The sequence below is a fragment of the Megalobrama amblycephala genome, unplaced genomic scaffold, assembly GCF_018812025.1.
Source record: "Megalobrama amblycephala isolate DHTTF-2021 unplaced genomic scaffold, ASM1881202v1 scaffold574, whole genome shotgun sequence".
Taxonomy (NCBI): domain Eukaryota; kingdom Metazoa; phylum Chordata; class Actinopteri; order Cypriniformes; family Xenocyprididae; genus Megalobrama; species Megalobrama amblycephala.
In genome coordinates, this window is record NW_025953483.1 from 6,413 (window position 1) to 23,678 (window position 17,266).

A 17,266-nucleotide genomic window follows, 5' to 3' on the forward strand; every position below is an offset into this window, starting at 1 on the left:
CTTACTATTCCAAAGTTTACAACTTTCTGGAATGCAAGAAATGGATCCTTTATTACTAAATACTTTTTAAAGTCAAAGTGAGGTGAATTAATGCGTGTTTTTGGGTTCAAATAGTCCTCTGCAAATAGTCCCATTCACCCTGTTCCCAGCATGTATTGGTGCATTAATTAATATGGTTTGTTTTATGCTGTAGTTGTTGATGCTTACTCAGTGCATTTACAATGAGTACGTTCTTGTCTTGTAGTATCAGGATGACTTTGTTCTAGTCAAAATTAGTTAACTGATTGACGTTGGGATTCATGTCAAATCTTGAGGTCTGTATGTGACCCTTTAAGGGTGTGTTCACACTTGTCATATTTGGTTTGATTAAAATGAACCCTGGTGCGATTGCTCTGTTAGTGCGGTTCATTTGAACATGTATGAACGCTGCCATCCGAACCCTGGTGCGCACCAAACAAGCTGAAAAGATGGGTCTCGGTCTGTTTCCAAACGAATTCTGGTGCGGTTTGAATTATATATGAACGCAACACAGACCAAAGAAATGTAAACGAACCAAAAATAGGAAGATGATACGGATGGATTCCCGCTGCTGTTTTGACTCCTTTACACATTTTATAAGCTCTTCATGAGTTCCCAGCTGGCCAAAATACCATCATGCAGGCTAAGCACACACAACAAGCGCATTTATCTCAGCACACAGCATTGTTTTGGATGTTTGGTATTAAGTTCCGTCTCAAAATAGGCAATACGTCATAAAATCCGACCAATCAGGTTGTGAACGTGTCCTTAATGCCTTTAGGTTCGGTATCTTTTGGTTCAGTGATAAAATTGCCAATCTGAACGCTAATAGGAAGGACTAAATGTTTTTTTTTTTTTTTTTGGTCCGGACCAAACGAACCAAATGAACCGAACTACAAGATTTGTCAGTAATCATGTTGTGATTATTAATGCGGTGTTAATAATCACATTACATTAATGTCAATAGTTTAAGTCAATGAGCACTTTTCTCTCTCCATGACATTGTTGAAAAAAAAATGCATAATATTGAATATTTAAACGTATTATGTAAATGAAGGAAACAGTTTGCATGAAACTTATTTACAAAAAGGTAAATTCAGAAAAAATATTAAATATAAATTAAATGTTATGATAAATTAAACTAGGTAAAAAAAAGTTAAGACAAAACTTTGAAGCTGGCTTGAGAAAGCCAGACCAGAAAGTTTGAAGAAGTTTTAAAAGTTTGAAGTTTTAAGTAGTTTGAAGGTAATACAGATAATCAGATAATGCATAACCTCTATTCTCAACTCAAAAAGCCATTCAAATGGTTGCCTTCAGTATTTTTTGTTTTATGCACACCTAATTATTAGAGCGCAATCAATATAAAGGGTCAAACTAGAGCTGCTGTGAATTACCATAGTATATCCCCATTGTTCTTGCAGAAATTAGCATGCTGTGAGCCATAGCAGAGGAGTATAGATGTATATAAAAGACTGACTGGTGATATTTCAGGATTCAGTGGACACACATGGTGTTTCACAATGTTCATTCCCTAGAGGAACAAGAGCTAGACCCTTCATTCCAGCATCCAAAGAATGTAAAAGAATGGCTAGCTTTCCCATATTGAGATTCAGAGGCTACGTCCAGGTCCCTCGACACCCTCTATGTCAGTACAGTCTTCATAACCCGGCACTTGGACAAAACACAATAAAGCCACATTATGCGATGCACTTTCTTTAATTCATGAGGGATCCCTCATAAATCCGTTTTCAATAATGGCCCCTTTTCCCTGCCTTGTTTTCCCTATGTAAATGAGACCTCGGCAGCAAAGGGCCGACTGACAGTAATCTTCCGTAATTTGGTTTGCGCGGCTCTGTGGTAGCGCTCTGGGAGGCCTGAAAGAACACATATCATTCAGAGGGAGGTCAGACAGTGCACAAAACAAACTGACAAGGCCAAAGCTCACTCACACTGCCTGACTGACAGCTGAGAAGCCTGCATACTCAAAAGGCCAGCGAAGACAGCGAACGATAAAAAAAAAAAAAAAAAAACCTGTTACGATTCTAGCGTGAGTCTGAAGCTCTGATGCTCATTTGAATGGTCTGTCTTTTTGATTGATGGCAGGTCTACACACCTGTTACACACTGTCGTCATTCCTAAATTTTGAGTAGTTTTGAAACAATTAAGCCTCATGGTTGTATTGCTTCGAGTTCAATTTCACCTTTAAGAATTTGAAATGGAAAAGTGCTTATCTTATATTATTTATTGTTTTTATCAAAAATAGAGTCATAATAAAATGAAGAGTATCCCAGTCCCTTTTGGATGATATATTGGTGCAAATTATAAAAATAGAAGGAAATTCACAATATAGTATTGATTATTGGCCGATATTAGATTTTTTTATTTATTGGTATTTTTTATCAGTAATTTGTTGATATTGTGTGTGTGTTTCAGTGTGTTTATATATCTTGGTCAGTATTTTTGGATATTTAATTGATCATGCTCATTTTTACTATATAGTTTATATATATATTTTTTTTTATATAAAAATGACTTAAATTTAAATAAATTACATTTGTTGTTCTAATTATTTAATTTAAAAGTAATTCAATTACATTAAAGGGTTTGTTCACCCAAAAGTTAAAATTCTGTCATTAATTACTCACCCTCATGTCGTTCCACACTGTAAGACCTTCGTTCATCTTCAGAACACAAATTAAAATATTTCGGATAAAATCCGATGGCTCAGCGAGGCCTCTATTTCCAGCAAGACGATTGACACTTTCAATGCCCAGAAAGCTACTAAAAACATATTTAAAACAGGTCATGTGACTACAGTGGTTCAACCTTAATGTTATGAAGTGACAAGAATGCTTTTTGTGCACCAAAAAAAACCCTAAAATAACGTCTATATTCAATAATATCTAGTGATGGGTGATTTCAAAACACTGCTTCATGAAGCGTCGAAGCTTTATGAATCTTTTGTTTCGAATCAGTGGTTTGGAGCGCGTATCAAACTGCCAAAGTCACGTGAACCATTGACATTTCGAAACCTTTCGAAACACTTATGACGTAACGAAGCCTCGTTTACTGAAATCACATGACTTTGGCAGTTTGATACACGCTTTCTGGGCATTTGAAAGTTTTTTTTTTTTTGCTGGCATCAGATTTTATCAAAAATATCTTAATTTGTTTTCCGAAGATGAACGAAGGTCTTATGGGTGTAGAACGACATGAGGGTGAGTAATTAATTCATTTTTGGGTGAACTTATCCTTTAATAGCATTATTATTATTATTTGTATTATTATTTTTTATTATTTAGTCAAAATTGTATAATATTTGTACACCAATGTATTGGCCATAATTTACATAAACAAGAATAATCTATATTGGCCTGAATTTGAATTTTTTGCGTTCTGGTTTGAAAAAAATTGGTCATAATTTCATGCACCATGGTATATTGACATTATACCATGATACTGTTTATATGTATAATGGTATTTGTCCAAAAAAACAAAAAAAAAACAGGGTATTTCTATAGTACCATTAAAAAAACATGGTACTTTTTGTACATTGTTAGTCTAAGCTGTATCGAACATTACAGTTACAGAACATTACAACATTATACCATGATACTGTTTATATGTATAATGGTATTTGTCCAAAAAAACAAAAAAAAACAGGGTATTTCTATAGTACCATTAAAAAAAACATGGTACTTTTTGTACATTGTTAGTCTAAGCTGTATCGAACATTACAGATCAGGCTTTCAGCAGTTTTTGCCTTCTAGCAGAAACTCACAGCCGTTCCCTTAATAGTCCCACTGCGGCCCTGTCAGACTGAGAGATGATTGGCTGTAGAGATTCAAGACGAATGAGGGGGAGAGTGACAGGAGGTGGAAGACAGACTTCAACTCCATGAAAGGGGAAGATGTGGACAGAGGAGATTGTAAAGGTCTTTCATTTGCAGAGTTTTGAAACATGCTTCACTAGATTCTTTACTGAGAGTAATGGAGGGAGAGGGACTAGACACTTCTGAGTCAAGCTACGACAGCTGATGAAAGCTATAATATTAGTCTTACAAATGGCTGGGTAGTGAAAATGTCCAAATCAGAAATTAAATAACTGGAGAAGACATATAGACAATTTAGCGAGTGAAAAGGTACATTAACACTAAATCAAGTGTGCCATTCTAAATAAAAGTCAAAATGAATGAATTGATGAATTGATTCAATCTTAAATCAAGGTTCAGGGCAGACTGGGCAGCTTGGTTTGTGCCGAGCCACATCTGTCAGGTCAGGAGGTCCATCGCATCTCTTTTTTCATCCTGTCTCGAAAAGCGTGAGGAACAAAACCTGCATGTCAAAGAAACAGACTTTCCCGGAGGTGTCACATGTCTTCGAGGTAGTGATGACACTTTAGTTGTGCTGTTCTGTCTTCTCATTTTGAGCCATGCCAGATGCTAGGATGGAAACTTCAGTGCTACGAACATAACTAGGATCTCAACTAGTAGAAGGAAACCAGCTACTACTTTTTTAGTAAGAATACTACTTGTAACCTGAATGTGTACTGTGTGAACTGATTTTGCTCTGATTTGCACAGGTGTTAATGAAGCACCTAGGACAGACCGGAGTGTATTTGTTTGCGTGCGTGTTGTCCTGGGGTGCTCTTTGTGGTCAGGAACAGACAGATATTGTCAGCATCCACTGGTGGGCCTGTTGGCAGATACTTTCTTCTGAGCTGTTGGATCCTAGATCGCTCTCTCTCTCAGCTCTGAACACATTAGGGTAATTTGTGAACAGACATCGGCTGATTTATGTGCGTCTGGTTTCATTATTTATGTGTGTCTATGGCGGCATTTTAATGCCATTAATGATCGAGCGCACAACTGATGTTTGCGCGCGCAGTAAATCACTTCCGCGAGAGGATAACAGATCTACACGCGAGCAAACGGGAGCCCGCGAGCTCATTTTAAACCCGCGCGCGCGCATGACATCTCCTTTGCGCGCAGATCAAGCCCTCGCGTGCTCGGACAAGATTCGCAGCACGCGCGTCATCATTCCCCACACTCGCGCTCAATTATGGCGACATTTTAATGCCATTAATGACCGAGCGCACAATTGATGCTTGCGCGCGCAGTAAATCACTTCCGCGAGAGGATAACAGATCTGCAAGCGAGGAAACGGGAGCCCGCGAGCTCATTTTAAACCCGCGCGCGCACATGACATCTCTTCTGCGCGCAGATCAAGCCCTCGCGTGCTCGGACAAGACTCACAGCACGCGCGTCATCATTCCCCACACTCTCGCTCAATCTTCTATTTCGCTCGCGCGAACACTTTTGATTTTTGTCAGTCGTGGGGCGGGACTTTACTTATTTCATTGAAACCTGAAATCTCATTGGTCAACTCAGTTTTTCCGGAAGTCTGTTGTGATTGGACGCCTGTGAGTAGCAATCAAGAGCTGAAGCAGAGTTATCAAGATGGACAACCAAAGAGAGGTAAGTACGTCAGTGATTGCTAATTTTATTATTTCATTTTAACAATGTTATGTTTTGTATGGTTATTTTATACAACAAGATTTTCTATTAAGCATTCTTTGTAGCCGTGTAACTAGCTTGAAGCTAACCCCACAACCATAGCTTTCTATACGTAAAAATAAATATATCTGAAATATTTTCAAATTCAGTGCATATATTCTCTTTATCTTAAAGCTAATAAACTATGATGAAACGTCCTGTTGCCATTATTTTTAGTAGACAGTAGGCCTGTATATCAGTCAGGCCTAATAATGCTTTCATATACATTAGGCCGAGTTGCAGAACGCTGCCAGGCATGTTGTGTCCCTTTTACGCAGTGCTCTAACACGTGAGTCATGCCCACCGTCAGGAATGGGTAAGTTAATTGTGTTGTGCAGCATTATATTGAATTAAACACTGCATACCTGGTTTACATTGAAATGTAATAATTATCATTGGTCATAATAATATTGCTTTGAGTAGTATAGTCACAAAGGCTTAGGGTTTTTATACAGTTTTGAATAATTTCAACAGATGAAGGGCAGGTTCAGAGAGAACAGGTCACAGCAGGCAGGAGGCAACATGCAACACAGCTACAGGGTCAGGCAACCCCTGGCAACAGGGTGGAGTCTGCAGTGAGACCACAGCGCACCCTTAGTGGTGTTGCATCAGGAAATTCAGTGGACCAGAGTATGGCCAGGTTTGGATCTCTCAGATAAGCCAATTTTATAGTGCAAACAAAGTACTGGTAGGAAGCACAACATGGATATAGTAGCAATTCTCAAGTAGAATAACACATATCAGCCTACATTTCATCATAATGTCCTAAACACTGAAAAATTACAACTTTTTGTAATAGATTTTATACATGATTAACACATCAGATTCTTTTTTCCTCTCAGAGCATTCCCTGGTCTTTTCAAGGCACGAAAAAGCTTTATCCCAACTCCTAAAAAAAGGCCTGCCAGGTCAATGCCAATTCAGTTTTTCCTGCTAAATAAAAGTGTTAAACGGACCCCAAAAGCCTCTGAAGAGTTGATTCTTCTACAGGCTGGACTAGGACGGAGGACTGTTGCTATCCCAGAGGATGCTGATCACTCTGAGGTCTTGCACTTCAAGTTTTACATATAAAGTGACTATTTAAATTAAATATGTTGGTGTCATTGTTTTGTCTCAAGATGCACAGCAATAATGTAGCTTTCTAGGGCATTTTTATAAAACCTGCTTAAGTATCCTAATTTAAGTAAGGCCTATTCAGGGCTTTAGTTAAGCCCTGTCTGTGAAACCAGGCCTTAAATAATTTATTTATTCAGCTTAATTAGGCTCACTATATATTATCTGATAGTGTGATTTTCTAATCAAGCAAGTCTTGTCTTAATAAAGTTTGGTGTATTTAATACCACCAGATATCTAAACTATTGTTGGAGACATATTCAAAAATGGAATCATTGGAGGGAGCCTGGATGCTGTATAAAGCTGTTGGTAAGTGTTGTATGTGGTATACATCAGTACACTGGATTGTTGCTTTGAGTAGCATCTCTGCTTTAAAACCATTTTTAATTTTCTACTTTTGAACCTATCTTAGTTTGTCTGCCTTGGCTATTCAATGTTAGAATGGAATAGAATATTATTACATTTCTAAAACATTTTTTGTCATTCATTTGTCAAAGATTTGTCTTTTTAAACAAATAACTGATTATGTCTTCTGATCTTTTTTACTTTTTTTGGTGTGTTACAGGTGGATCTGGTCAGCGAAAGCTGAATGTGGTTGCTCCGGAAGCTGAAGGATACACAGGGTCCTACCTTATTAAAACGGTTGGAGGAAAGGGCTGTTTATACATAATGCCAATTCAGAACACACTGGACATCTCCCCTTTACCTTACTCATCCAAAGAATTTGAAAAAATGCCAAAAGCTCGATGTGTCAAGTGTCACACAGACATGCCTGTTCAACTGTTGGCTGTGCACGTCCAGAAGTGTGAGACAGACATATGGATTAACAGCAGCGATAGTGAATCAGTAAAGTCTATTTAATTTTTTTTGATAGTTTCATTGTTTTCATAATGAGTCAAATTTACAATTGTCAATTTACAATCGGCCTTTAATTTGTCACAGGAGCCTATAGATTTCTTGCTGTCATCTGATACAGAAGTGCCTTCCATTTCTACAATAGTGGATGAAGATAATTCCAACGTAAGTCGTTCAATGTCATCATGCATATCCCAGGTCTACTAATAATTTACTTGGTAGAAGACAATTATTTTGTGTTACCCATACTAATACAACCACAACTGACAACTGACAACTGTTTTTTATGTAAAAGGATCCTGGAGACCCTACAAATGAAGAAGTGGCATCTACTTCGACAGAATTGAATCGGTGTAGTGGCCATGTAAGTTGTGTTTTAAATAATGGATAGTTATGTATGGAAACTATGAAGCGATTTCTCAAATTTGATCATGTTTTATATTTGTTTTTATCCACAGTTAGGGAATGAGTTGGATTCACCTTCAGTGGTTATGGATGCCAAGGTAAAACCAATGCAGGACTACTTAGTATATTTTTATAGAAGGAAATGTTATCATTTTTTAAAAAATATTGCATTTTATTTATTCATACAGATTCATTTTCAGATTAATTATTTATTAAATTTATATATTATACAATTATGCCAAATCATAATTGTCAGTTATTCCTTTGAAATTGTAATTGAGATTATTTGATTTTTAAAATTTACATTGAATGATGTTTTGAATAGCTTTTTACCATTGTTTAAAGCAACAGCATGCCATATTCTTATATGAAAATAAGTTGAAAAGCTTCAAATGTCAACTATACATTTGTTTGGTTGTTTCTATATATATATATATATATATATATATATATATATATATATATATATATATATATATATATGGTAACACGTTACAATAAGGTGTCATTTGTTCACATTATTTAATGTATTAACTGACGTGAGCAATACATTTGTTAATACATTTAATACAAATGCTGAAATTAACATTAACTAAAATTAACTTCAATTGTTAATGCTTAGTTCATATTAACTAATACAAGTAACTAATGTTAACTACTGATCCTTATTTTAAAGTGTTACCATATGTGTGTGTATATATATATATATGCACCTTTTTTACGTAATTATGTAAATGTGACGTCTGTAATTGTAATCACCTTAGTTAATTTTGTTTTAGGTTTTTCTGTGTTTTAAGTGTTTTCCTGCATTTGTTTGTAAGGTATCTTGTCCTGTGTGTTCTGCCATGTATTCAGAAGACTTTATTGAAGTACATGCAAGTACCTGTGGGGAAAGGTTATTATTTTTATTTTATGCTTTGTGTTTTCATGAAATTATTGGTTTAGCCTACAGTCCTTACCATTAGTTGTTTGTGTGTGGTAGTAATTTTTATTTATCTAAATTGAATTTCTTTCAGAGCTGACGATAGACCAAACCAAGATTTGGACATAACGGGACAAAAGCAAGACAAGCAAAAGAGGTGCAATTAAGTTTAATGAATAGTGCCTTTTTTACATAGGCCAAAATCTAAAAAAGCATGCATCTCTGTTTTCTTTCTCTCAAGTCTTACAGACGCAATCAACACACTTAAAAAGGCAATAGACCCTTCAACCATTTTCAGCCTCTGTGTCACAAGGGAAGACATGTTTTCCCGAGGCCTAACACAGTGGAAACGGCAGAAGAAGTCCTCTCCGAAGAATCCCCTCAGAGTCACATTCATTGGAGAGCCTGGGATAGATAGTGGTGCTCTAATGAAAGAATTCCTGACCGGTATGTTTTTGTTCTCAGATGCAGCAGCACCATTGCATAAATTATGCAGTTTTATAAAATGTAGTCATCATCTTCAGTGCATTTGTTTATTAATACTGGCAATTTGCATTTTTCAAAGAAATGATGGCCGGAATTGAGGAAAAATTCTTTGAGGGAGGGAGCACTGGGAAAAATCTTAAGTATTCAATTACGGACTTTCAGAATGACAATCTCAGGTAGGTTTATTAGCATTACAGCTGGGTAAAAAAAATGTTGATGTCTCAATTTTAATCGAACCAATCTCATTTTTACAAACTGACTTGTATATCCCAAGAATCGAGAAAATAAGTCTCTTTACAGCTGATAAATGAACAACATTATATACATTAAACTGCAATAGGCTTTGTGCTTTGTTACTTTTGATAAGAAACAAAGTCTCAGATTTTGAATTCTGTCCATCTTATTTTGAAATTTAAACAATAAATATCGCTGTGGCACTCGCTATTTAATGCAGTGACCGATCACGCAATGTGCCTCAGGTCAAGTGAAGCGGCAGCATGCAGCGCACTTGAAAGATCATGTCTTCCTCTATTTTAATACCAGTTATGGGCTACAGCATGAAATAAACATGAATGAATGCCAAAAGATATGTAAACAGATACAGGACAATTTACTGACATTAATCCTGTCACATGTAATCGCCCAATCAGTGCTTCAGCCATACTTCAAAGATGTCACAAACAGCTTGTCATGTTTCTCTCATAAAATCCATATTCAGTGACCATGAACTTGGTAATCAGCTAGAAAATTAACTCTGGAGAGGAGCATTGTGCTAAATATATGCACCATATTTCATTCATTGTAATGTTTAATCAATATTTAATGTATGTTTAAATGTTTACATTTAAAAAAACATGGTTATGTAAAAATAGTATTGTAACTTTAATATTATGAAATGCTCCTTGTTTAGAATTTAAGTGTTTGTATATAAATCAGTTTATTTGAACCTTCAGTATAATAGTAATGTAATAGCAACTAAGCTGTTATGTACCACATAAATATAATATAATATAATATAATATAATATAATATAATATAATATATAAATATTTGTGTCAATACCGAGCCCTAATTCAAATCCTATAACAGTTTGTCAGTTAAGGCCTTTCTTTGTCAATTGAACTGCCCTGTTTTACTTTAGGATAGTTGGTGAAATAATGGCAGTGAGCATTACTCAGGATGGACCTCCACCCAACTTTTTCATGGAGTGGATATACAATTTCATTTCTTCCGGCGAGATTAAAAAAGATGAGCTGACAAAGGCTGACATAACAGATGCAGACCTGCTAGATCTAATTGACAAGGTTTTCTAATTCAACTCAATTAAAATTTATGTATACATATGTGTACTGTATGTCTGTGTTACTCATCATTTTTATTTCTTTAGATTGAGACCGCAGACACTACAGCCTTGCTTGACCTTTCTGAAAGAATTGTAGCATGTGGGTACACAGGACCCCTAACATGTGATCGAAAGGAAGAGATTGTCAGGTGTTAAGCAATTTCCAGACCTAAAAAAAATATATAGTCAGTGTAATTTTTTTTTCTAGTTGATCTGTTTTATAGTATTTAAACACCTACGATGCCTGTAAAATAATTTACAAATGCTTTTTCAATCTGGCAGAGATTAATGTTCTATACTTAGTCTTTTATTTCAAACAAGCACTTCTATTAAACTTTATTAACATATGTTAATTTAACCTTTTTAATATAATTTGTTCTTCCCTGGATTTATTATTTTATGTAGTGCTGTTGTTCTGCATTCGTCTGTGCGAATCCTCCCAATGCTGCAGCAAATGTGCAGAGGATTGGAACTCTATGGCCTCCATGAAATGGTGAAACAGAATCAGCCTTTATTTCAGCCGTTATTTGTTCCTGGTCACTTTACAAAAGTAAGTGTTGTTGCTTGCGTTTTTTTTTTTGTTTGTTTGTTTGTTTTTTGTCATGATGGCTTTTGAGCTGTGTATAATAAAAGGTTTCTTTTATTCTGATTTGCAGCCTGATGCAGATTTTCTCATGATGGCCCTGTCACCCATTTTAAGTGAGGTGGGTTCAGTGAAGCGGCAGAGAGAATCAAGAATTGTGAACTACTTGCAGGACTTCATTCAAAGCCTTGAAGATGAAGGTAACATCATAACTCTTACTCTTAATTCTTAAATTGCATCAGTTCAACCATCGACTGGGCCATTTGACCAATCAGAGCAGAGAGGGATTGCAGAAAGGTGTGATTTAGCAAGACTGAAGATTTGAATCGCTTCACACTTTTGAATATAAACTTGTTGTAGGAAACCTCCAAAACAATTTTAAAATAGTATATTAGGAGCATTTTAAAAATGTCAGATATTGTCAGTCCAAGTTCAGATATTGTTAATACAAGTAAGGTTGCAGACAGAGATGTGTGTTTTTTGCAGAAGAAGGGAGCAGCAGTAAGGAGAGCAGGGTTGGAGATGACAGCGAACAGGAGGATAAAACAAACTGCACAAAAGGAGATGCAGAACAAGACAAGATCACCGTCAGCAGTTTCATGCAGTGGATTACTGGCCAGGGGCATGTCCCCATTACTTCTGCACAAAGAGAAAAATTTAAAATACATGTTGAATTTGATCATGACTGCCAGCTTCGATATGGTCAGCATAGTTTATGCTTCCCTCTAGTAAATGCATGTTCCTGTACTGTGACCTTGCCTACACAGCACCTAGGGACAAACACAGAGTTCCTCGGCATTATGAGACAGGCTGTGAGCAATAGCAGAGAATTTGGTCGTTCATGAACTTGATTCTTACTATAGTTTAATCACTATACTGTGTACCCTCTGTTATGTCGTTAATAATATGTTAAAAGAATAGGGGTGCAGTAGCTTGAATTTGGTCGTTCATGAACTTGAATCCTAGTATAGTGTTTACTGTTTACCCTCTGTAACTGTTATGGCGGTATCAATATGTTAAAAGAATAGGGGTGCAGTAGCTTTTGGATATTTGACTAGTTTTTTATTTTTTTTAATTCATCATTGACTTGTAATACAACAAAAGCAGCCAAGATTGCTGCCAAATTGTTCCAAACTCTATTCAGATGTGAAAAAACTGTACATCAACACACAGTAAGCTTCAGAGCAAAATAAATCCATTATGCTGTTCAGTCTTTATGCTTGTGTGTTTTTTTTTTTGTTTTGTTTTTGTTTTTTTTTTAATTCATATTTGTTGAAACAAACTCCCGACAAAGCAAGTACAGTTCTTTGACAGGGATATTAGGACCAGTTGAATTCAGCAGATGTTCAAGAGCCCTCAATCCATCTGCACTCAAAGGACATTCAAATTCTGGAACAACAACTCCGAGATCTTCACAGGCATCGTAAGTAGCTGCTACGTCCCAGTCTAGATCTGGCTCTTCGATGTCCTGAAGGTTTAGTGGTTAAATAGTTAGGAATTAACTTATTACATGAACAGCAGTGTGCTGACAGAATAACAAAGATGAGATGGTCCGTACTGCAGAACACAAGATTTGGGGGGTGGGGTTGGTCCAACTCCTCCCACTTTACGTATCCCTAAACCGACCTGTTTCCACCCCCTGGATCTAGATCCAAATCCTCACACTTTAAATATGCCTTAAACCGATCTGTCTCAACTCCCTGGATCTCGTGTGTTCTGCAGTGAAGGGCTACTGACTAAGACGGCATTACCATACCTCGTATCTCTCAGATCGGTCATTATTTGTGTGCATCATTCCAATCTGCCACAGCTGCTCGGGACTTCGATTGCCCTCTGAGGAGAGTGGATGATGATTCCAGGCTTCTGAAAATGTGTCCAAGTCTGCCTGAAGTCTTGGGAGAAAAGTGTAGTGCACACTGAAAAGGTCCTCAACCACTGATATATCAAGCAATCCTTCTGCCTCCAGGGAGTGCAGCATGTCTGAGTACTTGTTGGTGACCATGATTCTGACATCCCGCCAGAGGCGCTCAATCCTATTAGAAACAATAAAAATTGAAACCCCCCCCCCTAAAAAAAATCAGGTTGAAAAGCAATGCAGTGAAATAATATTTTACTTATTATTAATAAATAAATAATTGGTTACTTAAGTGACATTTAAAAGCTACCTACAGATACTAAAGTTTCATTGAACTTCTTTTCATTTTACAAGTTTTTAGACAATTGTACTTTACCTTTGATTGTGGACGCTTTTACCGGATATGAAACTTCCTCGGTCAGTGCCTCTTGAGGAAAACATGAACCTGGCTATCTGTACATTCTCCACTCCTTGGTCTCCCCTGACCCTGATTTAAAAAATAAAAATAAAAAAAAATCAAAGTTTCAGACATAAAATTCTATTGCTTTTTCTTTACTATACTCACCTTGATGGTAAGCCAAATGTTTGGGTTGCTTCTGAGAAGAAGTGGTATGCTGTCGATGCATGGTTATTATTTGCCGCATTCAAGTACATGACCTGTAAACACAAAGGAACAAAGAGTAAGTAAATATAGGTAGGAGGAAATGTAATGTACATTGGAATTTAATGTATTACAGGCTACTTTTTAATAAACATGAATTATTTTTTATAGACATCATAATGACTGGACTGATCTTAACAGCAGATTACTAGTAACACTCAAATTTGTGTTTTTATAGAAACATAAACTGTAAACATACCCTCCTGGAATAACCATCGACACCACCAAATATTACGATGTTGTATCTATTTACAAGATAAAAGAAATATAAAATATTATTTGAAAAATTATAAAGTAAAATTATTATTATTTTTATTTTTTAAATCAGGGTCAGGGGAGACCAAGGAGTGGAGAATGTACAGATAGCCAGGTTCATGTTTTCCTCAAGAGGCACTGACCGAGGAAGTTTCATATCCGGTAAAAGCGTCCACAATCAAAGGTAAAGTACAATTGTCTAAAAACTTGTAAAATGAAAAGAAGTTCAATGAAACTTTAGTAATCTGTAGGTAGCTTTTCAATGTCACTTAAAGGGTTAGTTCACCCAAAAATTAAAATTCTGTCATTTATCACTCACCCTCATGTCGTTCCACACCCGTAAGACCTTCGTTAATCTTCAGAACACAAATTAAGATATTTTTGATGAAATCTGATGGCTCAGTGAGGCCTGCATAGCCAGCAATGACATTTCCTCTCTCAAGATCCATAAAGGTACTAAAAACATATTTAAATCGGTTCAATATATATATATGAGTACAGTGGTTCAACTTTAATATTATAAAGTGACAAGAATATTTTTGGAGCTCCAAAAAAACAAAATAATGACTTATTTAGTGATGGCAGATTTCAAAACACTGCTTCAGGAAGCTTCGGAGCGTTATGAATCAGCGTATCGAATCTGCTGTTTGGAGCCAAAGTCACGTGATTTCAGCCGTTGCCAGTTTGACACGAGATCTGAATCATGATTCGATACACTGATTGATAACGCTCCGAATCTTCCTGAAGCAGTGTTTTGAAATCGGCCATCACTAAATAAGTTATTTTGTTTTTTTTGGCACACCAAAAATATTCTCGACACTTTATAATATTAATATTGAACCACTGTACTCACATGACCTGATTTAAATATGTTTTTAGTACATTAATGGATCTTGAGAGAGGAAATGTCATCGCTCCCTATGGAGGCCTCATGGAGCCATCGGATTTCAACTAAAATAGCTTAATTTGTGTTCTGAAGATGAACGAAGGTCTTATGGGTGTAGAACGACATGAGGGAGAGTAATAAATAGCATTATTTTTGGGTGAACTAACCCTTTAAGAAACCAGTTATTTATTAATAATTATAAGTAAAATATTGTTTCACTGCTTTGCTTTTTAACCTAAATTGTTTTTTTGTGTTTTTTTTTTAAATTATGAAATACTAGCCAAAAGTGAAAATGAAGTCAAAATGCTGTTCTTATATTAAATGTGTGTATGTATATATATAATATATATAGCTGTTGAAATACCTTATCAATTTGTGATTTGTGTCAATGTGCACAAGAGAAAGGGGCCCTCGAACGGAGTACGTTCTTCTCACCACACATCCCAGGCTGGCCAATCTCGAAAGGATTCCGATTGAATCAACTCGGTGCATTGAGGCAGCTATTCTCTTCCACTGCACACGCAGACCTAAAGACAACAACCTCCCTCTGACCATTCTGTAACCAGCAGCAGGCATATCATCCTTTATGGCTCTCACAACATTGTCTAACTCCTCATCAGTCATGCAGCTATACAACTCTGAGATGGAAAGGCCAAAATCGTTCATCCTTCTAAAGATGGTTCTAGTGGAAACACCCATCATGTTTGCAATGTAGTGGACAGGAAGGTTTGTCTGCAGCATCTCTGCTAACTCTTCTCTTTCAATTGCAAACCTTGGACGTCCTCTCAGACCATCAGAGGAATCCACCACTGCATGTGGAGCTGTGGAATATGGAGGTTGTTTAACAAGTTCAAACACTTCCTGCAGAGCCTGAATGATTTCGTGGGGTATTTCCACATGTCTTGACAGTGCTTGCAGGAGGTACAGCTGCTGGCGACACACAAACTCCATGTAATCCTGGTCAAGGGGAGATCTAAAAAGTGCTCTCTCAAACTTGGAGAGAAGGTCCTCCAAAAGATGCCTTTTTAGAATTTGCTGCAGAATAGAGGGACAAAATTTGCTTCAACTGAGCAACATTAGATATTAACAAATGATAAGGTAACTTTAATCATTAACTTTTTTGTAATCATCATCAGTAACAGTTAAATTCAAAGTAAGTACAGCACACAGTATAAATGAGTACACCTGACCACATCTGAACATATTATTAAAAATAATGTCCTAGATATAAAGATTAATTTCTAAATTGGGTTTCAGAGGGGTATGATCATTCATGCTGTGTTCTGTAACTGTAACTTTTCAATGGTGTAAGTGCTGAAACACTTTCATACTGTATTTAATGGAAACTATATTAACCTGACAAAGAATGATAACAAAAAGCTTACACAACAACTCATTAGAATCATGGTTACAACTATTTATTGTACACTTTTTTACATTTCTGTAGTTCTCAGAACTGATATAAATTGTGCTGTATAACACTAAACATAGATACTGTTTAGTGGAGGTAGTGGTAATGTAGTGGTGAACTACAGCAAATATAATTTGTGTTATATTTTTCCCCAGCAGCTACAGTTACATAAAAATAATAATAAATCAAGTTAATATAGTATCTGGTAAGGACATATAATAATAATGCAATCAATCAATCAATAAATAAATAAAGTTTTACTCACTTTCATCTGGTCTGTTGATGAAGCCATGTCTAATCGCTCTACAACATGCGTCCAATCACAACAGACTTCCGGAAAAACTGAGTTGACCAATGAGATTTCAGGTTTCAATGAAATAAGTAAAGTCCCGCCCCACGACTGACAAAAATCAAAAGTGTTCGCGCGAGCGAAATAGAAGATTGAGCGCGAGTGTGGGGAATGATGACGCGCGTGCTGTGAGTCTTGTCCGAGCACGCGAGGGCTTGATCTGCGCGCAGAAGAGATGTTATGCGCGCGCGCGGGTTTAAAATGAGCTCGCGGGCTCCCGTTTCCTCGCTTGCAGATCTGTTATCCTCTCGCGGAAGTGATTTACTGCGCGCGCAAGCATCAATTGTGCGCTCGGTCATTAATGGCATTAAAATGTCGCCATAATTGAGCGCGAGTGTGGGGAATGATGACGCGCGTGCTGCGAATCTTGTCCGAGCACGCGAGGGCTTGATCTGCGCGCAGAAGAGATGTTATGCGCGCGCGCGGGTTTAAAATGAGCTCGCGGGCTCCCGTTTGCTCGCGTGTAGATCTGTTATCCTCTCGCGGAAGTGATTTACTGCGCGCGCAAGCATCAGTTGTGCGCTCGATCATTAATGGCATTAAAATGCCGCCATATGTGTCATTCAAGCAG

The 17,266-nt window shown here is 36.8% G+C and overlaps 2 protein-coding genes across 3 annotated transcripts; one reads left to right on the forward strand and one right to left on the reverse strand.

The window, feature by feature from the left end:
- The first annotated feature begins 4,856 nt into the window (after positions 1 to 4,856).
- Positions 4,857 to 12,488, forward strand: LOC125262057. 2 transcript variants are annotated; one of them, XM_048180615.1, is made up of 18 exons: positions 4,857 to 5,494; positions 5,804 to 5,888; positions 6,047 to 6,212; positions 6,415 to 6,616; positions 6,919 to 6,994; positions 7,251 to 7,531; positions 7,628 to 7,705; positions 7,836 to 7,904; positions 7,999 to 8,043; positions 8,767 to 8,840; positions 8,962 to 9,024; positions 9,109 to 9,314; positions 9,433 to 9,529; positions 10,495 to 10,657; positions 10,741 to 10,844; positions 11,101 to 11,245; positions 11,352 to 11,478; positions 11,765 to 12,488. In XM_048180615.1, the coding sequence occupies exons 1-18, from the start codon at positions 5,477 to 5,479 to the stop codon at positions 12,121 to 12,123; spliced, it is 2,358 nt and encodes a 785-aa protein (XP_048036572.1). In that variant the 5' UTR covers positions 4,857 to 5,476; the 3' UTR covers positions 12,124 to 12,488. The 2 variants fall into 2 exon arrangements, with proteins under 2 accessions (XP_048036572.1, XP_048036573.1); XM_048180616.1 differs by lacking the exon at positions 6,047 to 6,212.
- Positions 12,324 to 17,251, reverse strand: LOC125262058. Its single transcript, XM_048180617.1, has 7 exons — positions 16,612 to 17,251; positions 15,300 to 15,970; positions 13,994 to 14,039; positions 13,699 to 13,790; positions 13,510 to 13,620; positions 13,035 to 13,311; positions 12,324 to 12,746 (listed from the first exon to the last, which is right to left on the reverse strand). The coding sequence occupies exons 1-7, from the start codon at positions 16,636 to 16,638 to the stop codon at positions 12,537 to 12,539; spliced, it is 1,434 nt and encodes a 477-aa protein (XP_048036574.1). The 5' UTR covers positions 16,639 to 17,251; the 3' UTR covers positions 12,324 to 12,536.
- Positions 17,252 to 17,266: the final 15 nt, after the last annotated feature.

What these genes read in the sequence shown, in the direction of transcription:
- LOC125262057 (XM_048180615.1), top strand. An exon ending in ATGCCCACCGTCAGGAATGG is followed by an intron (nt 5,889 to 6,046) that starts GTAAGTTAATTG and finishes TAATTTCAACAG; the next exon opens with ATGAAGGGCAGGTTCAGAGA. An exon ending in TGCTAGATCTAATTGACAAG is followed by an intron (nt 10,658 to 10,740) that starts GTTTTCTAATTC and finishes TTATTTCTTTAG; the next exon opens with ATTGAGACCGCAGACACTAC.
- LOC125262058 (XM_048180617.1), bottom strand. Translation starts at nt 16,638, where the DNA reads ATGGCTTCATCAACAGACCAGATGAAA. An exon ending in CATCAACAGACCAGATGAAA is followed by an intron (nt 15,971 to 16,611) that starts GTGAGTAAAACT and finishes TCTATTCTGCAG; the next exon opens with CAAATTCTAAAAAGGCATCT. An exon ending in AAAAGCGTCCACAATCAAAG is followed by an intron (nt 13,312 to 13,509) that starts GTAAAGTACAAT and finishes TGTTTCTAATAG; the next exon opens with GATTGAGCGCCTCTGGCGGG.